The sequence below is a fragment of the Bactrocera neohumeralis genome, chromosome 3 (assembly GCF_024586455.1).
Source record: "Bactrocera neohumeralis isolate Rockhampton chromosome 3, APGP_CSIRO_Bneo_wtdbg2-racon-allhic-juicebox.fasta_v2, whole genome shotgun sequence".
Taxonomy (NCBI): Eukaryota; Metazoa; Arthropoda; class Insecta; order Diptera; family Tephritidae; genus Bactrocera; species Bactrocera neohumeralis.
In genome coordinates, this window is record NC_065920.1 from 15,391,842 (window position 1) to 15,419,742 (window position 27,901).

Sequence of the window (27,901 nt, forward strand, 5' to 3'; positions counted from 1 at the left end):
AGGTTTTTTGCGCTATCTCATATATACATACATACGTATATGTATGTGTAATTTATAACAAATGAGCAGAGTTCCGAAAATAAATATAACCGTGCTGAATCATGCATATGTATATGGATAAAATTTTAGAAATATTAAGTAAAGACTCTATAAAATATACATTATTTATATAAGTGATCAGCATGACGAGCTGAGTGAATTTAGCCATGTCCGCCTTTTCCTAAAATCCTTAGTTTTTCAGATAACGCTCTGATATTTTGCACACGTTCTTTACTTGTCGGAATATGGCTCACTTATGGAAACAGCCGATATCGGACCACTATAACGTATAGCTGCCATACAAACTGAACGATCGAAGTGAAGTGTTTGTATGGAAAAATTTTTCGGTGAACGGGATATCTTCATGAAATTTGGCACGGGTTAATGGCTGAAACAGAAGTGTAATCTACGAAGGAATTATATAGATTGAGCCCCTATAGCACATAGCTGTCATACAAACTGAACAATGAGAATTAAGATTTGTAGGAAAGATTCTTTCATTTAAGAAGATATCGCCATGAAATTTGACATGAATTATTATGCAGCTTTGCAATATCCGAAGAAAATTTTCGGATCGAACTACTATATCGCATAGCTGCCATACAAACTGAACGATAACAATTTTGTTCTAATAGGAAAACCTCTTTCACTTCACAAGATATCGTCACAAAATTTGACATGAATTATTAGCTAAGACAATCTCATAAAAAGTCATAATATCTCAGAAAAAGTTATACAGATCGGGTTACTGTAGCATATAGCTCTTATACAAACTAAATATTCTACATAAAGTGCTTGTATCATTAGTTTATTATTTGTGAAGGGTGTCCATGCTTTGGTAGGAGCGAAATTAATTTTTTCTTGTTTTTTATCATCTTCTATCTCCTACACCTCGAACAAAACACCCTCTATCTGCACCGGCTATACATGTGCAAATGATACACGAATATTTGCCTAAATCGTCGTGTAATGCGCACAAACAATGCAAGCTAAGCCGACAAGTTAGAATGGCTGCCACTGTTAATCAGCTTGCCGCTTGCTTGATAAGGGTGTGGCGGACTGTCCTCCACCCGCTCAGCCATTGTGGCAAAGCAATGCTGTCAATAACAAATAATATGCCCTTCTCAAAGTGTGTGCATGGGTTTGTGAGCGCTTTTGTTTTCGCCTTCGCGTGTGCTTTATCCCTTTTGGTTTATTTGATTTGCTCGGCAGGGCTTTCATTGTATTCCGTTTCTCCGCATCTTGCTGGCAGCGCCCAAACAATACTCCTTATTTTAGTCTTACCACAAAGTTTGGCTTTGGCTTTGTTATAAGCATAAATGTTGTTGCTGCTGCTGGTGTCACTGCGGTCGCTGCCTTACACTCCGTCTGCGCTGCGCGGCCGCTTGTCATTTCTGGCAGTTTTACTCAATTTTAATACGATTTCGGCACAATGTCTTTGGGAAGTGCTTCTATCTTACTTCTTTCGTAGCGTTTTAGTGGCCTTTGAGTTGCCACTATTGTCTGCCGCTTTAGTTTGTGGTATTAGACCCTTTTGCTGGTAGTTTTAGGTATATAGAGTTATTGGTTTTCTATTTAGCTTCCTTATTTGAATAGATTCCAAGTATTTGTATTATTTAGCGTAATATAAGCTGTTTGGTTGCTTAGTTGAAGTCGCAGCAATTTAAATTTTCACGCTTTGAAGCTTTGACTTTGTGAAAAGAAATGCGTAATTTTGAAATACTTCAATGATGAATCGTGACTTTGTTCAAGGTCAGTTCTTGGGCTTTTTAAGTCTCCATTAATTAGTTTCAATAATAATTATGAAGGCTTAATATAGTTTTGGTTTGATATTTATGCAATAATGCTCCCGAAATATTAATTTCGCGCAGCTACTTAAATTCGTAGTATGATTTTAGGTGCACATACATGTTTGCTTAAGTTTGTCATAGCTGAAATGGATATAAATTGAACTTTTGAGAAAGATTTTTTTTATTTTATCATAATATTTAAATAATTTATATAAAACAATTTTATTTATAAATATTTAATTTTTTTATTTTTTTTTTATAAGGTTTTTTTTAATTTTTTTATTAAGGCCTTTATATTAAAAGATTGCAGTACAAAAAGCAAAATATGCCGATTATATTATGATTCTAAAGCTTATTATATTTTTATATATATTAATTTTTTCTCTCCAAGCTGTGCTGCGGGCATGGAGAATCGAAGATTTAAATTTAATGCGCTTACACTCGAACATAAGCACCGTTGCTCAAAACCACTTCCATTTCCTCCGCTCGCATATACAAGTATATACAAGCATCTTATTTTTGAAGAAAAAACAAATATAAGAAATTTATTCCACACTTATTTGCTAAGCTCTTGGTTTATATTTTTTTACTTCATTTCCTATTTTTTTGTTTCTCGAAGAAATAAAAAAATACAATAGCAAACAGTATTCGTTCAACGAAATCATACCTTTTGCTTTCACTTCCAAACTCTGTACTTTAAATAAATGATTGCTGTTTTTGCTGTTGTTGCATTTTCTGTTTGGCGCTGGCAAAGCAAAAAGTTTCCTTAATTTATTCATGCCTGCCCACACACATGCTTGTATGTTTGTGTTTGTGTGTGCGTTGGTGCTAGTGCTTCTTTGTGTGTGAGCTTTTTCCTGCTGTTTGCTTTGTTGCTTAATGCTTAGACTGATTACAAGCTATTATTTTGAAAGTAGATATAATTTAGGACACATTTATCTCCACATACGACGACTCACATCGGATTTATTTCGTATCTAAAGCGTTAAAGTAATTGCTTAACTAATAGCGTGGGGTGCAACAGCAAAGTGTTATGTGTGCAGGAGGCTTGTTCGCTAACATTGTTGGAACACTTTTCTTGTTTAGAGAAGTATTTTTTAGAAAAAATGTTAGCTCTACATTTGATAGAGGTGCAGATGGTTAATTTGATTGTTAAAATTTGTATAGTGCTCTTGGACTTAGATATGGGTAAATTATACAAGATTGAACTTGACTCATCGAATATATAAATTGTCAGTATTATTTCGTATTTATCTTAGTATCAAAGGTAATGGTTTTCAGTGCTTTCACAATTACTTATTTTGATTTATTTTCTTCCTCAAAGCAGAGTTAATTTAATAGACCTTATACACTCAAGATCTACATTGAGCCAGAGTGGTCTGTATAAACTGCACGCAGAAACCGAATCGATACTTTTTCTTAGATTCAAAAACCATCTTTTTATATATTTTTTGCTGATTTCTACAATTTTTTTTTATTCGTGATCTCCTATGATCTCCTATGTCAATTAGTGTGCGTTTGGCAGCTGTTTGTTTACGAAGCGAAAAGCTCCTGTGTCAATTTATATGGATCAGTTCGAATCAATAAATCTTGTGAATATATCAATATTATAATTAAAAATTAGTTTTAAAACTATTGCTTTTACATATTTCAGGCCGAAAATGGTAATTTTAAAAAACCCCAAATAGCTTCCTGAAATTCGTCTGTTATGACCTAAAAAAAGTATCGCCTGCTATTTTATTTTGCTTTATTTTATAAATTTTTCTTTGATTTATTTTCTACATAAATACTAAATACGATATATATACAACATTACATTCTATTTAAGGCAGCGACAGCTAATGGAATATTATGTTACGTATACGCCCCACAAACTACCAAGGTAAAGTGAAGTTCTGTGACCAAAAACTGACGATATAACTTTGAAAGTTTTGAAAACCTGTAAAATAAAATAAAGCAAGACAATAGTTAAGTTAGGTTGCTATTATACCCCGCACGATTACAAAGATTTCTTACAAGCATTTTAATTGGTCAATTAATTATATATGGCAGTTATTAGCTGTAGTGAACCGATCTGAACAATTTCTTCGCAGAATACAACGTTGCCTTGGGCAATAAATCATGGAAAATTTTGTGAAAAAATCTCCTCAAATGAACAAGTTTTCTATACAAGAACTTTAAACCGATAGTTCAGTTTGTACGGCAGCTATATGTTATGGCGTTTTGATCTAAAAAAATTTTCCGGTGATTCTTGCGTTGCTTTGGATAGTAATCTATACCAAATTTGATGAAGATATCTCGATAAGTGAACGAATTTTCCATATAAGCACTTAATTTTGGTAGATGAGTTTATATGGAAGCTATATGTTCTAGTCGTCCGATAAGAACAATTTCTTCGAAGGTTGTATATTTGTCTTGGTTAATGATCTGTACCAAAGTTCGAAAAGATATCTTTTCAAATAAAAAAGTTGTCAGTACAAAAAGTCTATTTTTAGAAGACAGTTATTCGTTCTAAGCAATTCCTTCGAATTTTGCATCATTGGTTCAGGTAATAATTCATGCTGAATTTCTCTAAGATATCTCATCAAATGAAAAAGTTTTCTATACCAAAACTTAATTTCGATAGTTTAGTTTGTATGACAGCTATATGCTATGGTCGCTCTATATCGGCGGTTTCGATAAATGAGCAACTCCTGGGGAGAAAGGGAAGTGTGCAAAATTTCATATGAATATATAGACAGACGGATGGACGATTCGACTAAGCTCGTCATGCTTGTCAGTTATACACAAATATATTTCAGAGTCTCTGACGTCACCGTTCCGGATGTCCCAAACTTCCAGGCAAAATTAACTTACCCTATTCTAGGTATAGAAACTATGCATCGCAAATATGTCGCTGCGTAGAGTAGATAATGAAATGCTACGTTACGTATACGCCCCCCACATTTACAATTTTATGTGAAGTTTGTGATCAGATAATAACAGTTTAGCTTTGAAAAGTTTGTAATTTGATTTAAAAAGCAAAAATAATGTTAATTTATTGCTTATGCCTCAGTAACTTTTTCCTACAGGCCTTTAAGATACCTGAAAAATTTACCCTATTTGATACAAAATTTTTTCTTTTTCCTGTTCGTAGCAGCTCAATGCAGCTAATATGCAGCAGAGTGTGTTTGTGAGCAGGTTAGGCTACCGGCAATACCTTTTGTTTTATATTCAAAACAATAGAGCAGGCTGCTTGGCTAAGCAAAGCACTAAAGCACAATAGATCCAACTGCCTATGCATGGATATACATATGTTCTTTTATATCGGGTGATTTTTTATATAACTTTTTTAAAAAAAAAACGCATAAAATTTGCATCTCATATTTGAAACGTTAGATTGGTTCATGACATTTACTTTTTGAAGATAATATTTAAATGTTGACTCATGTGGTTTCAGATGGCGCTACATGCCACACAGCTCGCGATTCTATGGCCATTTTGAGGGAAAACTTCGGAGAACAATTCATCTCAAGAAATGGACCCGTAAGTTGGCCACCAAGATCATGCGATTTAACGCCTTTAGACTATTTTTTTTGGGGCTACGTCAAGTCTAAAGTCTACAGAAATAAGCCAGCAACTATTCCAGCTTTGGAAGACAACATTTCCGAAGAAATTCGGGCTATTCCGGCCGAAATGCTCGAAAAAGTTGCCCAAAATTGGACTTTCCGAATGGACCACCTAAGACGCAGCCGCGGTCAACATTTAAATGAAATTATCTTCAAAAAGTAAATGTCATGAACCAATCTAACGTTTCAAATAAAGAACCGATGAGATTTTGCAAATTTTATGCGTTTTTTTTTGAAAAAAAGTTATCAAGCTCTTAAAAAATCACCCGATATAAAGATATATATATACATAAATATATATGTGCGTCCTCAGAGCATTTGTTTGCATTTGCAGCCATTATTTTGTGTAACTTTCGCTTTTGTTATTAAACGCCGGTAGGTGCAGGCATGTGTACTCGCAGCCGCCTATTTCAGCTTTGAATTACTGTACTTTATTACCTCTTCCTGCCGGCACGCACACACATAAATAAATGAATCCATTCGCACGATTACGGTGTTGCCACTGAAAGCAGTGTGTTTTGCTTTGTCTAGCAGTGGCGATTGTCTGCTCAGCAGTGAGATATATAGCTGTCATTTTAAAATATGCTCTTGGCAGTGCTGTTTGGACTCACTCCCTTACCCCTTTAGGCCATTACCAGTATGCGCGCCACTCGAACTGATTTCAGCACTTACACTCTGATTGCGTGTGTGTGTGTGTGCTTCAGATTTTCTATGCGTTTAGCTTAATTTTGCGTAATTTATATTTTATGCCTTTAAGTATCTTCCCAACAAGATGTTACATGATTTATTGTTGGCTTTGTTATTGCGTTTACTGCTGCTGCTTTGGCCGTTTTTATTCATGCCTACTGCCATCGTTTTCTGTACATGCATTGTTATTGTTATTATTCTTGTTGTTTGCCTGCTTTTGCCAGCAAGCAGGCCTATGCAAAAGGAGAAGGTGGCAAATATGATAAAGTGGATATAATCAAGTTTAATTTACTTGCTCGACGCTTTACTGCTCCTCGAGGTAAATAAGCCTACAATTTGCTTGTCTTTCCACTTCCGCAGCCTTGCATTTGTTCTTTACGTAATTGTATGTATGTATAGTGCCTCTATTTAGTAGCACAGAGAGTTGTTTGTTAACTCCATTAATTTTAATAGCCGAAAGCAGTATGCAACGTGGCAAGTTTACCTGGAGGCAATAACCGAAATTAGTGGCAATAGACCAGCGTTTAATTTAATGAAGCCAATGTCATAGACTTTAAATAGGAAATCGAAACCGAAAGTTGCAGATTTGAGTGATTGACGCTGTGCTTTAATGAAATGACTTAAGAAGTTAACTTCCGTACAATCAATCAATTTATTACTAGCGTTGTTTTGGCTCTCTCGATAGATCTTAATTCGCACTCTGCCGAAACTGAAGTTGTTCAAAGTTGTCCAAAACCATTTTGTTATAAGTTCAATTTATATCTTTATATAAGTTTTGTGATAAATTCGGTACGGGGAGGTTGCTTTTGGATTAAAATCAGAAAGTAAAATAGAAATTAATACTTTTTCAGGCAAATCCGTTTCTTCTTTTGTCTCTATACTGATTTAATAGATACAGATGCCTAGTTTATGTAATATTTTAATGGTAAGGCTGAAATTCTTGAATTTTTTTATTTATACTAATATATTTTTATAAACTTTTATAAAAATAAAACTCAAAAAATCAATCAATTAATTTTAATTTAAATCTAAATTTTAATTTTGATTTTAATTTTAACTTTAATTTGTATGGTAATTTAATTTACATTTTTAATTTTAATTGTGCTTTTATAATTTTATATTTAATTTTACTTTTAATTAAAATTTCAAATTTTACTAGAATTTTAATTTTGATTTCAATGTTTTATTTAGTTTCTTTTTTTTAATTTATTAGTTTTAATTTCTAATTAATTTAAATTTGTATATTAATTTTATTTTAATTTCATTTTTAGTTTGATTTTAATTTGAGTTTTATATTTTTTTAATTTTAATTCTTATTCTGTCCATTGTTACTATTTTAATATTTTTTTTATATTTAATTTTAATTTCGTTTACTTTAACTTTAATTTAGTTTTAATTTATTCTAAATTTGTGTCTTTAGTTATTTTCTATTTTGGTTTTAAATTTTATATTACTTTTAACATTATTTTACCGTCCCTCTCGGCATATCAATGTTTATGGTACAGTAGCGCCTTTTACTGAATTGTTATGTTACGTATACGCCCCAACCCTTGCAAGGTGAAGCAAAGTGTTTTGTAAATATTTTTAAGTTAAAAATATATCGCTTCTTCTTCCATGTCCGGAGAGTTAATTAATTTTCTCCATTTTCCTTTTCATTGCAGAAATCAGCAAAGGCAAATCAGCCGCAGGCAACAAATGCACGCTGCATTGATTTTTTCACTGCAATCGTTAAAGTGATGACTTGAGAGAACAACACAACACACAACTGGTAACTTAATCGCTTCATTCTGTTTAAGCGTCACAAGCAGAATGCTTACGTAATGTGTGAAAGTGTAAAGCTGCTACAAACGAACGGGCAAACCAAAGCAACCACAAAGCCAACTGACGCCGCCGGCGCACAGCGCTGATTGTGCGGCAGCAACATACCAAGCAAACATAGAGCAAGTAAACAATAAAGCTGAGCAGAAATAAGAAATAAATGCAAAAAATGAAACATAGTTGCCGACGCCAAAGCCAGAGTTAGTGAACAACAACAACAAGGCCGATATAAATTGGTCAGCAACAGTAAACAGTGGACCTGTGCTGGAGCTGTGTGTGGGAAGAAAGCCGGAAGCACAGCACTTGAAGTCAACTATAAATAAAAAAGCGCATATACTGCAACAACAATAAAAAAAACAACATTATAATAAAAGCAAAGGCACAAACACAGCGCCTTCAAGAACAATCAATTGTTGTAGCAAAATAGCGGTGTTTCTATATTGCCGTTGCTGCGGCTCGGCTGTTGTTGACAGTGACAGTGAATAAGAAAGACACACAAATAAAGTGGCATACATAAAGTAGAAGACACAATAAAGTGCGGATAAAGCATCTAATCTAACTACAACAGACAACAACAGCACAGGAAATATATGAAAATACGACAATCGCTGGCTTTATGCTGACAGCAAAAGAAATTAACACAAAAGACTGAGCGAATCAAGGAAAGCAGCGGCACTGGGGGTATACAACAACGCTCGTTTAGCGGTATGCGGGGTTTAGAAGGTGTAGCAGAGACATAAAACAGTCTCAACATAAAGCACACAGAGCTCAGGCGAGTATATTACATGCTCCGGCATTTGGTTATGAAGCGCGTTTGTCAAATGAATCAATTTACATGCTAAAAGTGTCGCTGGACAAAGTGCAAAACAGCAAAAATAAAGCGGAGACAACCCGGAAGAAAAGCGACATAAAACTGTCAACATTGTCGAAGCTCGCCCATTTGTAGGTCACTCACAAATGCCCACAAGCGGGAATACCAGATTTTGATTATCAACCTAATTTGAACACCAGGCAGACAGACAACGTGCCTGACGTAAATGTGATTAGACTTGAGCGCACTGAATGGTCGACGGCAAAGTGGCAGCATAAAAGAACGCAACAAAAGCTATTGACGCGGGAAATAATGGCGATCACGATTAGTAATTTGACAGTTTAAATGAACTGAAGGCACGCAGAAGGCAACGAAGTAGCGGCATTTAGGGGAATAAATGACAAAAGATTAAATAAAAAACTTCAAAACTGTCACTGAGCGCTGCCAAGTGGAGTGGGAGAGCATTGTTGCTGAATAACGTTAGACAACGTGCCGATATTTGGGCACTTACGCAGACAAGTGCTAAGATAAACTGGACCAAACCTTTAATGGATGACTTTAGACTATGATAAAAAGAAGCAAAAGTATTACAACAAAATAACAAAAAATAAAAAAATTACAACATAACTCATAGAACACCCCACGACTGGTAAGAAAACTAAACGCATAGTGGTGAAAAACGCAAACGGCACATTTGCATAGCATACATTTAGGAGTTGACGAAATAAGGCGGCATGCACACCCAAACACGCACTTGCTGACACTACACACACACACACTAACGACTGCATACCGCAAGGCGCGTATACATGCTCGTACACAGCTAGCGACTAAAGCAGAGTGCAAGTAATATTAGCAACAACAACAACACAATGCTCCAACAATCAACTGCCCGCCTTTTACTGCCCATCACGCTGCTCGTGTTGGCCAATTTTCGCCTCACACTTACCTGCCCCGCCGAAGTGTGCGCCTGCAAGTGGAAGGGTGGCAAGCAGACGGTCGAGTGCGGCGGCAAGGAGCTGCCGAATATACCCGAGGGCATGGATCCCGGCACGCAAGTGTTGAACTTCTCGGGCAATAGTCTGCAAGTGCTGCAAAGTGAACGCTTTCTACGCATGGATTTGCTGAATCTACAGAAAATCTTTCTATCGCGCAATCAGTTGATACGCATACACGAGAAAGCCTTTCGCGGTCTGACCAATCTCGTGGAGCTAGATTTATCGGATAACTCGCTGCAAAATGTACCCACCGAGACGTTTCAAGACTACAGTTCGCTGATGCGTCTCTCGCTTAGCGGCAATCCCATACGCGAGCTGAAGATGTCGGCTTTCCGGCATCTCTCGTTTCTGACAACGCTCGAGCTGAGCAATTGTCAGATCGAGCGTATTGAGAATGAGGCCTTCATTGGCATGGACAATCTGGAGTGGTTGCGTTTGGACGGCAATCGCATCGGTTTCATACAGGGTCAGCATATACTGCCCAAATCGCTGCATGGCATCAGTTTGCAGAGCAATCGCTGGATGTGCGACTGCCGTTTATTGGACTTGCATATGTGGCTCAACAACTATGTGACGCCGCAGGTCGAGGAACCCAAGTGTGTGGAGCCGCCGCGACTGAAAGGACAAGCGATCAAGACGCTGAAGAAGGACGAACTGGCTTGCCTGCCAGAGGTCACACCCTCATCGACGTACACCGAAATCTCGGAGGGCCGTAATATGTCGATTATGTGCGTGGTGCGTGCTATACCGGAGCCGCAAGTATTGTGGCTATTTAACGGTCAAGTGATGACTAACGACAGCCTGATTGATAATCTACATATGTACTACTATATTGATGAGACGGGCAGCGCGGAGGAGAAGCGCAGTGAGATCTTCATCTATAATGTTGGACCCGAGGATAATGGCACCTTTTCGTGTGTGGGCAAGAATGTGGCGGGCATAACTTTCAGCAACTACACGCTGCGCGTTATCATCAAAGAACCGCCTGTGGTGAACGAGGTGTCCTTTCCACGCGACTATATGAACTATATCATCGCCAGCAGCACGGGCGCTGGCGTCATATTTGTTGTGCTACTTTGTACGATAGTGATCAAGTGCAAACAGCGCCAGCCAAACAAGCGCAAGAAGTGTGCCAATGGCGGCTCGGTTACCAATGTGGTTGGCGGTGGCGCACACGCTACAGATAGCAGCGGCAACGAGACGGGTTTGATGAAATGCTCGTCTATACTGAACGATGGCGACTCACTGAACGGCGGTGCGGGGCTTTTGTTGGCTGAAGGCATGACGCCCACCAAGCTGTGCAAAGAGAATGGCGGCGTCATTATGGGCGGTCAAATGCAACAGAATTTACTGCTATATGCACCCGCGCATTACCAACAGCAAACGTCCAACAGCGCAGTGATTGGCGATGGCGGCCAGACGCTGCAGTTGAGCGTTAGCATGGCTAGTGCGAGCGGTACGCCGCCGCCAATGTTAGTTGGCAACGCTGTCAGTTACTGTTCGCCGCCTTCGTCGGTGCGCAATTATGCGGAGAAAAATCCAGATTTGGTAAATGACGCCGAGAGCGTTAATCATGGCAAGCTGAAAACAGCAGCGTCCTTAGACGCAGACTACGATGCGGCTAGTGATTGCTCGGGGCCATGCAGCATACAGGGTATGTCGACGACGCCGGTGCAATTCGACAATTGCTACCAGCTGGCACCACAGTATGGCTCACAGATTATACGGCCGGCAAACATGCAACTGAATTCTGCTGCAGCAGCACGCTTTGGCGCTATGACGACATTGCCGCGTGGTATGCAATTGAAGACCGTAATGAACAGTTTGAGCGCCGCACCCGCGCCACAACACCAAGTGGACGTGCACTTGAATCCAGTGTGCTTCCTTGGTCAGGATGGCTTTGCTTATGATTACAGCAACGCGCACTTGCAACAGTCGGCGCCTGCACCACCTTCGCATCATCACCTACAGCTGCAGCCGCAACATTCATTGGGCTCCGAACCCTCACACGCACAACACATGCAACAGCAAAACTTTTACCGCACTCTACCACACAACCGCGCACACAAACAGCAGCAATTCGCCGCGTCCGCTGCAAATCCAGGCATGCGTTATAGCCTAGAGGCGGAGTTCTTGCAGCGCTCCGGCACACCAACCTACGACAAGTATATGCCCAATGTGCGCTTCACGGCCGAGGGCTACCCACAAACACAACAACAGCATATAGTGCAGTACCCGTCGCCGCCGGAGGGCTACAAGAGCAGTCAAAGCCCCGCGCCCAGCCTACATGACGGCGGCGCGGTAAGTGGCGCGGGTGGTGTCGCTTCCACAATTTCAAATGCTACGTTTCAGCAGTGGCCACCCTGTTTGCCCGGCTATCATGTGCAGGCCATACGCTATCCACCGACCATTGTCGGCGTATTAAGCCCACAGGCGCATATGCAACAACAACAGCAGCAGCATTTGCTGCAACAGCAACAGAAATCGACGGCAGCGGTTGTGCTAACACCAAATGGACCAACAAATCAAACACAAGTGCCCACATCAATAACAACAACAGCGGTCACGGCTATGGCCACAGCGAGCACCAGCACGAGCGGTTCGACGTCCGCGTCGACAGTCACAAAGCGTTGTGCAGCCGCGCAGGCCGACGCTTCCACCATACCCGAATGCGATGAGAACGACGTTTCACCCACCACATCGACAGCGGCCAGCAGCAGTAATGACGGCAGCAGCAGCAGCGCCACCACAGTAACCATATCTGCAAGCAACACGACGGCAACCACGGCGGCCACAGCGACTGCCTCCGAAGAATCCTCAAAATTGCGGCATTTAAACGGCCCCTTGGCGGATAGCCCAGACGAAGGCTATGTGGGCGATTCGCACGAAGGCTCCGATATATGACGACGCGGCGCTAATGGCAGCTGCGCGAACGCACACGGCAAGGCGGGCGGCAGCGGTTGTAGTGCGGTCAAAATGGACGACTCGGTGGCATTGTAGAGTGGGCACAGCCATAAGCATGTGTTGTGTGAGTAGCTGGACAATTAAATTGTGTGCGAATGCATACACACATACATATGTACATACGAACTTGCTTCAGCTTCACGAGGTGTAATTCGATGTGAAATGATGGTGGTCAAGTTCTATAGAGCTGTGCTGTACCGTTTATTGCTTGCATATTGTGGGACAATTAGAAATCCATTAACATCTCAATAAAACTAGTGAAAATATTGATTATCAGTCTTATCTACTGCAGAATCTCCAAATCACACCCTTGGTCCTCACAAAATATTCCGCCACCACTCTACTAGTTCAACTGCTGCTTTCTCTTGCAAGCTTAGCTAAAAATCGTTAAAATAAAAGAAGAGTAGCAGCAAATTTTTCCAGTAAAAGTATATCATCACCACTTGGCTGTTCGCATTTACCCATAAATTGAAGTTCTGATATATTTTTTGTTTTTCATTGTTACTCTTACTCATTTCCTCTTACTTGCGCTTCGCTCTTCGTGGCCAGTCAAGCATTAAATTAAACGACAGCTTTATATTTTTTCCATTTCGATACCTGTCGCAAGCTCTCATTGTGTCCGTATGCTGGACGTTTTCGCTAGCAATAACAGCTTTTATTGATTTCAATTAACAGCCACCACAGAGTACGTCGCGCCAGTTATAGAACAAGGTAGCCAGAAAACAAAAAATTTGTAAATTTTTTCTAAGCAAATTTTTTTTCTTTAATTAGTTGTCAAAAGTTAAAAAAACAAACTTCTTGTAACGGCTTAGTAGGTGACAGTGCTTTATTTTCGAGTATTGAAAAATTTTATTTATTGGTAATTTTCTTTGCTATATAATTCAAAATGAGGCCTAAGCTTCACACTCTATTGAAAATTTTTTATTACAAATTAAAATTTTTTTGTTAACAGGTGGCATCCCTTGAAAATAATATTTTTTTAATAACCTTCTATTGAAATCTACTCGTATTAAAATATCAAAAAAAAAAAAAATATTTACGATGAGGTGGCAACCCTGAATAACATTAAATATGCAAAAACTTGCAGTTTTTTCTGCTAAGCAAGTTGACCAAAGGAATACAGACATTCTATTGAACATTTCTTGTTTTAAATTGCCATACAAATATTTAAAATTAGGTGGCAACTCTTAATAATAATAATTTTGTAATAACGTGACACGAGTCTTTGCTATACTATATGTACATAAGTCAAAACGAGGCTTAAAATCTCACAAGCTGTTGAAAATCTTTTATAACATATACAATTTATTTTGCAATCAGATGGCATCTCTTAAGAGCAATACTTTTTTTTACAAAGTTTAATTAAAAATTTCTTGTTTTAAACTTAAAAAAAATTGTATTCAGGTGGCAACTCTTAATACCAATAATTTTGAAGTAACGTGGCATCCCAAATTCTATTGCAAATTTTTAATTTTAAATTAATTTTCTTTTATAATCAGATGGCAACTCTTCACAAAAATAATTTTTTAATAAGGTGACATACAAACAGACATTGTATTGAAAGTTTTTCATTTTAAATATAAAAAAATGTATGATCAGCTGGCAACCCTCAATAATAATAATGGTATAAATACTATTCTCAAACTTTTTCGATATATTTTTAATACATAATTATTTAAACACATAATTTTTCCTTACATTAATAACAGGTGGCAATCTTGTTAAAAAATTCTTCGTAACTAAGCTTTCCAAATTTTAAAGAAAATTATAGGTAATTAGTGAAAACATGTGAATAATTTTCACACTTTAAATACATTTCTTTTTATAATCTGGTGGCAACTCTCAAAAACAATAATTTTAGAATAACATGCAAATTTTGCAGCTACATAAGTTGGAAAATGGCGTACATACCCAAGTTCTATTGAAAACTTTTATTTTTAAATAAAAAAAATATTTATGATCAGGTGGCACCTATTAATAAAAAAAATATATTAGTAACTTTTTCTGCTAAACAAGTTGGAAGAAGGCATACAAACAGATATTCCATTTAAAATTTTCGTTTTGAACTGAAAAGTAATTACATATATATAATCAGGTGGCAACTCTTAATAACAAAAATTTTGATAATAATATTCAAAAATTCACATGAATATATACATATATACAATTTTTTATACTTAGCTTTTTCTTATATTAAATACAGGTAGCAACTTTCTAAGAAAATATAAAGCTAACTAAATTTTAAAGTGAATTTTGAGCAATGAGCAATTGATTTGCTAGAAAATAATGTGAAATTGAATTGCTTATCAATTTTGTTTCGGTTTTAAATTTGATATTACCATATTTTTAAATAAAGTTAAATTTAAAAATTCAAAATATATATATATACTATATATTTTGCTGACATAGAAATTCGCCACTAATAAAATATATTTCTTACCTTTCCCTGACATAAAACTTCGCATTTTTTCCTTATATAATAAATATTTATGCAACAGCTCTTCTTGGGTTGCCCAACTTCATACAACTTTCAGCATTAAAGCCATTTTAATTAGTTCAAAGCTTTCTCATTTTCGCTACCAATGAATTGTATTATCTTCCCAAGATGCTATGACCTACTATTAGCCCTGCCTTTTCCGGCTAACCCAATTCAAAGCCTCTGGCCTAACTTCAAGTAAAGTGGCGCAATCACAAGCCTGGTCACCCTATTCACTATTCAAAGCAAACAATAAAAAAAAAACTTTTCACAACGCGCGCAGCAATGAAGAAAGCCAGAACAACCAGCGCAAATTTCTTTAAATCATTTTTCTTAAATGAAAACAAAAGATTTTGTTTCTCAACTTGCCTTTATGCGCTGCCACTTCCTAGAATTTATGTGCACGTGCCTTTCATTCAGCTTCCATTCATTCATATACTACAATATTAGCTGCGCATCCCGCCATTTACATTTCGACTTGACTTTTTTGACTTATTTGGCGTGCGATTTTATTCCAGTTGATGTAATTGAAAAAGTTTTCATTTCATTTAACTTTGTCCCATTCTTTGAAGTGCTGCACCCAACTCACTGTGAATAACTTAAGGTGCGCGCAATGAGAGCTTTCTTGTTGCAGGGGTCCTTTTTGCGGGTAAACTCCTCGATAGAACGGCAAACTAGGCAAAGAAGTAGATAGAATTTCATTTAGACAGGCATACCATTCAAACCATAAGCCTTTGGTATTCGGGGCAACTTCTCAACAATTGATTTGTAGGCCAAATGCGCTTTTGTTCGGCTATGTACTGAGCGACGCAGGCTAAAAGAACCAGAAACGATTCAATACTGGGCGCTACTAAAGCATCAATCTGGAACTCAGATTGCAAGGTGTGCCGCGTTCGAAGAAACAACACTTCGCTTCCACTTTGTTTCAGTGGAGTGAACACTAGAGTGCGGGCAAGAGAGAGATAGGCAGTGGAAAAGTGAGAAAAGCGGTTAAAGACGAAAAACAGACAGTAACTGCAGTTAGACAAAGCATTTTACATTATTAGCAACAAAGGTATTTTTTATGATTTCATATGTGCCACAGCACTCGTAGTACATATAAGAAAACAGGTCGTGTCTATACGAGCATGTGCATTTCAAGTGTGCACACCGAAGTCTGCTTTCAGACACGCACAGGTGTGACACAATTTTGTGAAAACAATACAAGTAAATATGTGCGCAACGTGAAATTGCTGTTATAAGTACACTCGAGCATACGGTGTTGAGTATATGCCACTTCCTTTCCTTGACAGGCTTTTTGATTGTGAGAAACGCGCAGAAAAATCAAATTAAAAGTGACGACTTGGCAGATACACAAAACTGGCTGCTTCATATATATTAAAAATATATTTTATCTTCAAGCAAATACTAACGCTCGCTAGCGGCATGCTCGCTCACTTATGACAACGCAGGCTCTCGTTTTGTTTGCCAGCAAATTTATTAATACTCATACGCCGTGTCTAACAGCGCTGCAACTTTGGCACGAGCGCCACTTCACTTGTGCCAGTTAACGGCAATATGTTTTATGTTCGCAAATACCGTTGCAGAAGGTGGCATAAAATATCCATACGCGAAGAATGCGAAAACGGATTTCTTGCATCTTTCTTACTCGGAAATCAACACGCCTCTCAAACAATTCAGTTGCCAGAAATAACTGCTGTTAAAGCAATTTCGTAGTGTAAAAAGAGTAACTGTGCTTGAAATGGTTCGAAAATTATATTTTCAGTGGAATTTCAATTGTGAGATGGCTTTGATGTTAGAGCAAGTTGTTGTATCGACATCTGCCTTAGGAATTATTTGATTTTTATTATAAATTAATTTGTCTTTCATTAACTCATTATTGTCTCTCATATACACAGTGTGTGTAATTTGCGTCGCTTATGTCACCATCCATCACGATTTTCGTCAGCTCGTCTGGCATAGCAGTTTTGGCTTGAGCTCATCAAGAGCTTCTTGATGGTTTACCAAATCCAAAGCAAACAGATTTGATCCAAGTCTTGCCAAGTCTTGTTGACACCAGTAACTGTCGATAGGTTTTTGAAGCATTTATATCTACCAATAATGAGTCATCTCTAAATGTTTCAATCGATCCACTCGATGTGAGTGAACTTTCTCATGATCAAAAATATTTAATACAAGCGCCAAGACTGTGTCTGTTCACCTCGACAATTTATGAACTAATTCTGTTTCTGTTTTCTGTCTCCATTTGAAGCCTTCCAAAGTCAAAATTTTCTTCTTAAAGCATGTCCAAAAATATTATATAACAGAGGACAAGACGATGTCAGTTGATCATGATATGTATGAACTATTTCTGTTTCTGTTTCTCTTTGAATCGTCTCAATGTCAGAACTTCCAAGGCATGCCTAGCCAGCTCAGTTTGTTAGCAAAGCACTTTATCATTATTGCAGCTTAGAGATAAACGTAAGTCGATATTAATAATGAGCCAGCATCTAACGCTATCGGTTAAAAGCTGTTATAGATCCAACATTTCGATTCATTTAGTAGATTCTGTGCATCATTCTTGAGGAAACCTTCAATCAGTTCATTCGAATGCGTGTGTTGATGGTGAACCGCGCGTCGACTGTATGTCACTCTATTGTGCCCAAGCATTATTCGATACAAATAACGAAACTGCGACTGTTATTCACGTATTTATAACCTATTTCTGTTTCTGTTTTTGTCTTTATTTCTGGATGAACAACTTGAAAGTCTGGAATTCATTTCCAAAGCATGTCCAGTTCATTCAATCCGGTAGAAAATCTCTTTATAATTATTGCTGCTGTTGGATTAAAAATGCTTCAGGCTGTACAACAACTTCTTGAAGTCTAGTCCGTTTCTGTTTAAAGTGCTTCAAAATATAAATTTGCTTTTCAAAGCACGTCTAGTAAATTTTAGCCGCTATTAAAGCACTTCATCATTATTGCAACAGCGAGATAAATGATGGTGCACCCTGTACAGCAACTTCTTGTCGTCTAATCAATAGCAAACAATTAAATTAGACACGCTGCACAAAGCAAGTCCCATTATAAGTTATTGTAAGGTCAGGCACTAATAGAAACATTTGTATAAACAAATCGCCGCCCTAATAGCAATTTTCATGCAACACACTTTCAACCGCAGCTGCTCAACTGCAAGTACATTAAAGCCTGAATAGCTGTCAATATGCTTTTATGTGTGCGCCTTTCTATGAAATTCTGCAAAATCTGTTTTAGTTCACAATCGGACTAATTACTTCATATACCACTAATATTTTCGGAAATGCTTCACAAAAACAAAAACACTGTTATTTTAGTTGATTAGAATTTAATTGCAATTAGCGTGCTTACCTTCGGCCACCAGCAAGCAATAAGCTGCACTGCACACGAAAAATATTTGACGTTAATGAAGCTGAAGTGAGAATCAAATGAAGCGAATTGAATTGAGCGAACACTGGCATAAATGATAATTGTATATGATTGCGCGTAAGTAAATACAATTCGGCCGAAATTGAAACAGTGAAAACACAGCTTAATCATAAATAATGTCTTAGCATAAGAAGAAGCGAACTCGAAATCATGAACACACACACATACAAAGACAAACGCATAAATCTTTACTTAATTGCTCGTGTGAGTTTTCTGTCAAAATTCAGGCTGATAAATCACTGGCATACGGCATGTGTGTGTGTGTGTGTGCAGCAATAAATATAATAATATTTTGAGTTATTTGCCTACATAAAAGATGAGCATTAAAATAATTTAATTATCGGGTGATTTTTAAGAGCTTGATAACTTTTATTTTGCAAAATCTCATCGGTTCTTTATTTGAAACGTTAGATTGGTTCATGACATTTACTTTTTGAAGATAATTTCATAAAACCGATTCGGAAAGTCCAATTTCGAGCATTAAAATAATTTAATGGAATAGTTGCTGGCTTATAACTGAAATTTAAAGGCGTTAAATCGTGATCTTGGTGGCCAACTTACGGGTCCATTTCTTGAGATGAATTGTTCTCCGAAGTTTTCCCTCAAAATGGCCATTGTGTGGCATTGTCAACCAAGTTCAGTTCTTCCATTTTTGGCAACAAAAAGTTTGTTAATCTTCACCGTAACGTTGCGTCCAACAGCATAGGTCCAATGATTCCACCAGCGTACAAACCACACCAAACAGTGCATTTTTCGGGATGCATGGGCAGTTCTTGAACGGCTTCTGGTTGCTCTTCACCCCAAATGCGGCAATTTTGCTTATTTACGTAGCCATTCACCAGAAATGAGCCTCATCGCTGAACAAAATTTGTCGATAAAAAAGCGGATTTTCTGCCAACTTTTCTAGGGCCCGTTCAGATCGTTCGGCTTCAGTTCTTGCACGAGCTGTATTTTATACGGTTTTACACCAAGATCTTTGCGTAAAATCTTCCATGTGGTCGATTAACACAAACCCAATTGCTGCGAACGGCGACGAATCGACATTTCACGGTCTTCAGCCACACTCTCAGAAACAGACGCAATATTCTCTTCTGTACGCACTGTACGCATTCGTGTGGTTGGTTTAATGTCCAATAAAGTAAACTGAGTGCGAAACTTGGTCACAATCGCATTAATTGTTTGCTCACTTGGTCGATTATGTATACCATAAATCGGACGTAAAGCGCGAAACACATTTCGAACCGAACACTGATTTTGGTAATAAAATTCAATGATTTGCAAGCGTTGCTCGTTAGTAAGTCTATTCATGATGAAATGTCAAAGCATACTGAGCATCTTTCTCTTTGACACCATGTCTGAAATCCCACGTGATCTGTCAAATACTAATGCATGAAAATCCTAACCTCAAAAAAATCACCCGATATAACTGAAATTTCGTGCTTTGTTTCATTGTCATTAATCTTCATATAGCAGACCGAAAAGTAATTTGAATGCAGCTACCGCAGCTACATGTATACACTTTTGCAAGTAAACACAAACATACACATCTAGACATGTGCACACTCACACATAGAAAAGTGAGCACACACACACAAGCCAGTTTAGCGCACTGCGGTGTGTAAGTTTGGTGTCAATGCAGTTAAATAAATAATTTGTTGAACAATTGTAAATACTAAATGTAATCACACATCGGTTTTATAGAGTTTATTAAACAACAAATAACAACAAAAGCAACACAATAGCATTTTAAGTCAGTACAAGTGTTAGATTAGTGAAACGGCTAAATCGTAGGCATAACTTGTATAAATGTACAAAATTGTTGTTTGTGTAAGATTTTGTTTCGAAATTGTGAAATCATTGGATTGCAAAGTATTTCAAACCATATGAAACTATTAAAATTATTAAAACTGGAATTGAAAGTAGCAAAGCTAAGCAGATGTTGACATTAATATTATGTATTCGAAGGCATAAACTTATTATTTTATAAAATTTTATTGTGTCAATAGAGTTAACTAATTGAAAACTGATTTAGTTTGTATTTTGTTTAAGAAATATAATGCTTTTCGCACACGCATTATTAAACATATTTTGTTTATATAAGCAAAACGCCGAATAAATAATACAGGAAATGTTATTTTAAGCTTATAATTTACATAAACGACTTCTTCTCATAAGAGATACCACTCATTCGACTACCAACATAGTAAAGAACTAATTTTAACATGCCCTACGTCTCTAACACATACGTACTTAAAGCAGTACCTGCGCTGCATCAGGTTAGCACAGTCCGAGCTAATTTTTAGCAGAATAAAGATGCTGCAGTATTAAAATTATTAGTGTTTAAACAACAATTAGTGTTTTTCCTTTATTTTCGTGTTTTTAAATATGTATGCTTTAATTAAATTAAATATTTTTATTTTATTTCAACCCACTCCCGTAGTAAAGCATATTTTTTTGGCAAAATGTTTTTTTTTCTATTAATAGTTCCGCTCAAGGGTAATTCACTGATTATAGCGACCCTTTAACTTTTCAATACCATTTTCGTAGCACGATCGTTCTTTTGCTTCGCAATAGGCCACAGTTCCACTCAACGAAAATTTCTTTCCAGCGAGCATTCTTTTGTGATCTAAGAACAGTCACTGGGGGCCAGATCTGGATGATACGTTGCATGTGGAAACAAGTTGAAGCCCATTTATCAATTTTTGCCATCGTTTTCACTGACATCTGACACGGAGCATTGCCTTGGTGAAACCGCAAATTCTGTTTCTTCAAATGCGACAGTTTTTCGGCAACTTCATCCTTCAAACAGTTCACTAACGTTATGTAATAGTCGCTATTGCTGGCCCTTTCATTTTCAAGGTGGCCAATAAAAATTATTTAACGCGCATCCCAAACCACAAAGGCATAACCTTGCCTGACGACAGTTGCGTTTTCCACGCTTTGGAGCGGGTTTAACGTGTGCAGTCCACCCTGATTTCGAAGTAACACGATGAAGCCACGTTGTTATATATCGATGCAAGAACTTGAGTTAATTATACCTTTACATCTTCAAACACTTTTCGTTGGTTTTTGTCAAAAATCAGCCCCCGCGGCAGCTGCTTTGAACAAAGCTTTCTCATACAAATATTCATGAACTTGTTCAGTTGCCTTCTATTTAGAACAACTTCACCTCTTGTTCATTCAAACATATTTTGTGGACTTTTTTGATGTTTTTTCGTCGGTAACAATCCCTATTGGACATCCACTCGTTTCACCACATCTAAACCTCGCATACCAATCCATGATGGTTGATTTTCCTAGGTCAGAGTCCGGAAATTAAGGATTAAATCAAGTTTTGTATCAAATGTATTTTTTTCTCTCCTAAAAGCAAAATTTTTTCTATACGCAAAATTCCTTTTTACAATTTTTTCACTGTACAAAGTTGCTTCACTCGATATGATTCAATTCACAAATTAACATATTGTATACTTTGATAATTTTTATACCAACAACTACACGCTATGTGATCTAATTCGTAGTTTTTCACTATGAGTGCCACTGGCGATGTGAATTGTGCACCAAAACCCTTTGCATTGAAGGCCAGTGCTTTGCTCATTTCATGAACTGTTCATTGCTCTCTTCACCTTTCCTCAAAACATGTTCAAAAATATTTAAGTTTTTTCTTTTAAACTTCTATCTATTCATAAGTATACTAATAAATGACAACAAAAACAATTTCCTACCTGCAAATTTGATTTAGATATTAATGAGTTAATAAGTAGTGAGTCGATCCTCCCTTGTTGAATATGGTCTCATAGATCCAATTGGTTAGCAATTCGCACAATTTTATAATATAATTTAAGGTAATTGTCATCGCAGTATATTTAATGTTTTCAACCAATACCACTTCAGTGCAATATTGCCGGCTTTACTAAACTTTGCGAGCCAGCCATTCCCACACGTTTTCTTTCATAGTAATGTCTTTTGGGTTAGGTGGCCACTGCATACAATATACGTTTCATCCCTCATTCGAAGACTTACTCACCCGGGCAGTGCGAAACAGAAACTTATCGTGTTTGAAACATTTTTGAAGGCTTTCAAATTAATTTTGAAAATTGGTAAAAATAGTTGGCAGATTGGTGAGAGATGGCCTTCACGCTACCCACAAGTAAAAAATATCTGTATCCATCGGCCCTTACATTATATTTCTTTCATCTAAAAAGATATAATAAAGTCAATTAGACTTCCCAGCGATGTGTTTTAGTTTTTTCAAATGTGGAGCATTCCTACAGTACAGCTCATCGTTCCATCGACCACGATATTCACCATATTCACCGTTGTCAATGCGTAAATAACCATAAATTTGCCATGCTTCCGCACCATATTACAGGACGGGAATAATGAGAGACTTGTAGAGTTTTGAGTGATTCTGCATTAGTTGACATTGTTGTAGGTGTTGGCGCTGGTTCCAAGATAGATCTATTCTTACCCTCAATATAATTTCAACCAAATCTTATTTTGATACGTAAGAAATTGTATATTACTTTCCGACTACTGCCGATTGGTTTCACTTAATTATTAAAAGCTGCATTGCTTCATCTTTAGCTGATTGCGATTTTTCTTCACCCATATTAAATTTAATACTGCATTCGAACAATACAAAATGTTTGGTGTCATTATGTGTTCAATTTCCGTAGACAAATGAGCGACTTATTGCAAGTGTTAAACTGATTATGTAAAAATCAAGCATACTTTCGGGCTAAAAATAGAAGAAAGGAGCAAAATCCATATAGCTGACCAGTTTTAAAGCGAATTCTCTTTACTATTGACAATTCATACAGAGATGAGAAAATCAGCACACAACAAAGTAGGAGCAAATTAATAACAAAGAAATCAGTAGATCGATGAAGTTGTGCTAACCAAGTGACGCACAAGGTATGTCTTCGTATATTCGAACAAACTTTAGAAAATGCAATTCACTTACGCAATTATTATAGAATTCTTACTATTAAGTTTTATTATAATTAAAACCAAAATTCAATTTTTCACTTTACGAGTATGTTACTCATACGCCACGTCGCACACGTTAATTATGGTAATAATATGCTGGTGTTTGATTTCGTATGCAAATATTCTCAATAAATTTGATTTATTTCAAGACATTTTAATGAAGTGTAAATAGAAAATATTTCGACTAGGCAGCGCAAACAAATAATCATGGTTTAAATATTAATCGATAGAATAATAAATACACAAAAATGTAAGGACAGTGAAAGAAAAAAAGAAAATTAGAAATTGCTAAACTGAATGAATATTATTAAACTTTTAAGGCGGTATGTAAATACAGATGAGAAAAACTATTGAAATAAACAAAAGATAAAGAAGAAGTGCAGAAGAAAATGCAAAATAAATTTTAATACCAAAAAGAACAATTTAGTGTAAAGCAAGAAATTATAAGAGAAAAAGTAAGTAGAAGTGTATATTTGTAACGTAATAAAATTACCATTAAAATGTAAAAATATTACAAAAAATTAAATTAAAATTAGGCAACATATAAATAAAACAACAAAAAAATTAAGAGTTAATTAATTTAGACTAAGCAAAAAGAGCAAAGCGAAAAATGCAAAAATAAATTGAGTTCGAATGAAAAATAAATTAAAATTAAGCAAGAATTCAGAAAATCACACTAAAACTATTGTTTAGCATTTCATAATGATTAAGAGATAAGCATAAAAATATAGAAACTCGTAGATAAACATATGTAAAAACAAAAACAAAAACAAAAATAATTTGAATAGTAATAATGCAACAACTGATTACCGTTAATGAACCCTAACTGTAAATGACTACAAGTATACTTTAATATATGAGAATGATAGCGTTGTAAGACTAAACAGAAATCTGAATATTTAGATGCATAATTAGACCTAAGCGTAGTTATTTTTATTTAGCATGCATTGCAGAAAACAACAACAAAATACATTAAAAAAAACATAAAATATTAAAAATTGAAAAACAAAAAAAAACAATAACTGTAAACTTTCACATAACACACATATACATCACCACTTTGTCACAGCAACACGCGCAAAAAAGCAACCACAACGCACTTCACCTGCACCCACACATACACACACACGCACACATACACAAAAAGACCACACAAACGCAATTTATTAATGAAGAAAAACACACAATCAGAGAAAAAAGCAACAAAAAAAGAAATGGAAGCAGAAATTAAGCGAAAATATAAAAAATTAAATTAAGTGAATGAATGCATAATTCAGGTGAGGGGGCGCGTCGGAAAAAGGACGAGTAAATAAAATTTAATGAAATTAAAATACTTTTGTGCGTAAGCGTATTTATTTCGGAGGCTTTGCAATATTTCAACAGCTGGGGTATATTTCAGGCTTGCTGCGGTCCGTGGCCCACTGTGAGGGTCAGCAATGTTTAGCAAATGAGCGTGTTTAATTGCTCGGCCAATAAAGGATTCAGTTTGTGCTTTTTGCGTGAATGCAACGAATGAGCTTTTGAAAGTGGCACGTCGACGCTGACGCTAAATATGGAAAAGGTAAGCAATTTGTGAAAAATTGCGCATATACATGTGTATGCTTGAAATGTTTAAAATGTTGAGTGAGCACAGCAGTTTTCTTACAAAAATATTTCGAGCAAATGGCATCCTATGTAAACAATTACGCTCACAATTAGTTGGGTTAGGCAAATAAAAACGAAGTGATTTCCTTCATTTGAGCAAGCTTTTTTATAGTACAACTGACCAGGCTGCTAAATTTACAGTTTAAAATGCGGTGAATGCATGCCTCTTTCTTAAAATATACTCAGTACTAGATGTTTACCTATGCAGAGATGTTATATGGTATTTACTTAATTTTTTTCACTGAATTTTTGCAACATTTTATAATGGATACCATGTTTAATTTACTTATATGCTACCGTGGGCGAAACATAGTTTTTATTTTAAGTTTTGCGCGAAAACCCACTCTTCGAAATATATTTTTGCCAGGTTAGCATGACTGTCAGAGACATCTGTGCCAAATATCACGTCAAAATAATCATTAACTTTTAGTATACGCTTGTCTTTCTGAAGTACATAAAGTGTATTCAACGATGAGTGAAATTATTTAACAAGAAGTTCCATTTAATTCTGTGTGCGGAGTCAAATTTTTGGAGCCGAAATCTTTAGAATAATAAAAATGCCTCCTGTGATAATAACTTGTCGTGAGCAGGAATATTTTTTTGGTAAAAATTATTTACAGAGGGTCGAGAATATGTTGGCGCAAACTACGTCCAGGCCAATAAAATCAACTGATGATCAACGCGTCAAAGCAATATATGAATTCGTGCTTCAAAATCGACGCTTAATAGTCAGAGATCTCATTGTCAGTTGAAATATTGAAAAGATCAGTGAGAACCATTTTTAAAGATCATTTGCGATTAAGAAAAATGAAAGCTCAACTGATTCCAAAATCACTCAATTTTTCGAAACACAACGTTGTGTTAACGTCTGTGAAACAAAGCTTTCCAACTACAAGCATGTCATAAAACGTAATATTATCTAACGATAATTCTTGGATCTATGATTTCGACCCAAAAACAGACGAACAATCTGTCGAATATCGTGGTAAGGGTGAGCCGAATCCGAAAAACTACGTCAAAGTAGATCAAAAATCAAGGTTATGTTGACAGTTTTCTTCGATTATCGAGGTGTTGTGCACTCCCAATTCCTTCCGATTGACAAGAAATACTATTTGAGCGTTTTGTGTCGCTTGCGCGCAATTCCTTCCGGCAAGCTTGACAATAATGCATACTACTACTTTGAATCTCCCTCTGTTTATGTAGCTACTATAACTTCTGAATACATACAACGTGAATCGCTGCGGCCATTGAAGGCCTTTCCAGAAATTGACTTTAACAACTGTTTCGAGGATTGAAAAAACGTTGGCACTAGTGTTTAGGGCCAGGACGGATATAAAGATTTAAAGCATAAATTTAAAAATTACTAACAAAATGTTACTATTTTGTGCTCATACTAGTATAGTATTTTTTGCATATAGTAGTAGCTCAATTGCCCACTGAAGCACTTATATGTGTATATGTTTTTCTATACGAAATTATTTCATGCTTAACAAGTGAGAAGGATATTGAAAGAAGACGAGGTGAAATTTAAAGGTGCACACGTAGCTTCTAAATTCTAAAATAAGCGAATTTTCCGATTTTCATGTTTTGATGGGTAGACCTTTAAAAAAACAATACTAAAATTTCAAATCGACATCTCGAATAGTTTTTGACTAACAGCAATTTAAAGGGTAGCCGCTCGGTTCGATCAATTCCCACGACAGCCGGTTCCACACACCGGAATTGACTCGGATTTCATCCGACCAAGGGCTGTTTTTTCGGAGATAAAAAAAAAATAAAAAATCAGTTCGATCAGCTTCATCAGTTTATTGTGAACTGCAGTGCTGCAGTGATAACTCGAAGCCAAATGATTCGATCTTCCCAAAAATTGTTTGCTTGTTTTAGATATTATTCTTAATACAACGATGTATTGCTTTTTGATCTATTCCAAAATGAATTTGCCAAGTTTTGATGTTCTTTTATTGTATGTTATAGTACGTATAAAAGAATATTTTCTTGTTAAACGACATTATATACTTTTTAAGTTCCATTGACAGGTAAGTTCGGTATCGCTGCAGCAGTGGAGGTGTTTTAATAGCGCTGTCGGAAAACTCCTATAAGTCAAAAAGTAGTTAATTTTTCTCTTTTCAAATTGTCGGAATTGATTGGATATTTCCCAAACAATTTTAAATATACCCTGAAAGTTCCGAAATAATCTGTATAGAAGTTTTTTTTTAACTCCCAAAAATTTACTTTTTTTAGGCTGTCATTCTAGGTGTACTCCGTAATTTCGACTACACTGAAGCTGAACACTCTACAGAGTTGCATTTTTTCATAGCATAAACACGTATAAGAAGATCTTTACTCTGATTTGGTTGGGTCAGCTTGAAGGGCAACTGTATGATGTAATTGGCCGCTCTGAACACTACATGTTACAGCTGTTCGATAGCGATGATTGCCACAACTGAGCAACTTTTTATTGAGAAAACGGACGTGTGCAAAATGTCAGACCGATATCTCAAAAACTGAGATTCTAGTTTGCGACGAACGTCCACCAGCAAAAATAACATGATTTTGACAGCTAGTGGTGCTATGTTAGTTCAGCAATTTATCTGAAATTCTGTCAGTACATTCAGTAAGATTTGCCATTTTATA

At 36.5% G+C, this 27,901-nt stretch overlaps 1 protein-coding gene across 2 annotated transcripts in view; it reads left to right on the forward strand.

The window, feature by feature from the left end:
* LOC126753869 (uncharacterized) overlaps nt 1–18,981 on the forward strand; it is a 154,522-nt gene extending 135,541 nt beyond the window's left edge. For both annotated transcript variants that reach the window (XM_050465606.1, XM_050465607.1), the window contains one exon: nt 7,786–18,981. In XM_050465606.1, the coding sequence (XP_050321563.1) occupies nt 9,626–12,655 (3,030 nt within the window). In that variant the 5' untranslated portion in view covers nt 7,786–9,625 and the 3' untranslated portion in view covers nt 12,656–18,981. The remainder of the gene's footprint in view (nt 1–7,785) is intronic.
* Nucleotides 18,982–27,901: the final 8,920 nt, after the last annotated feature.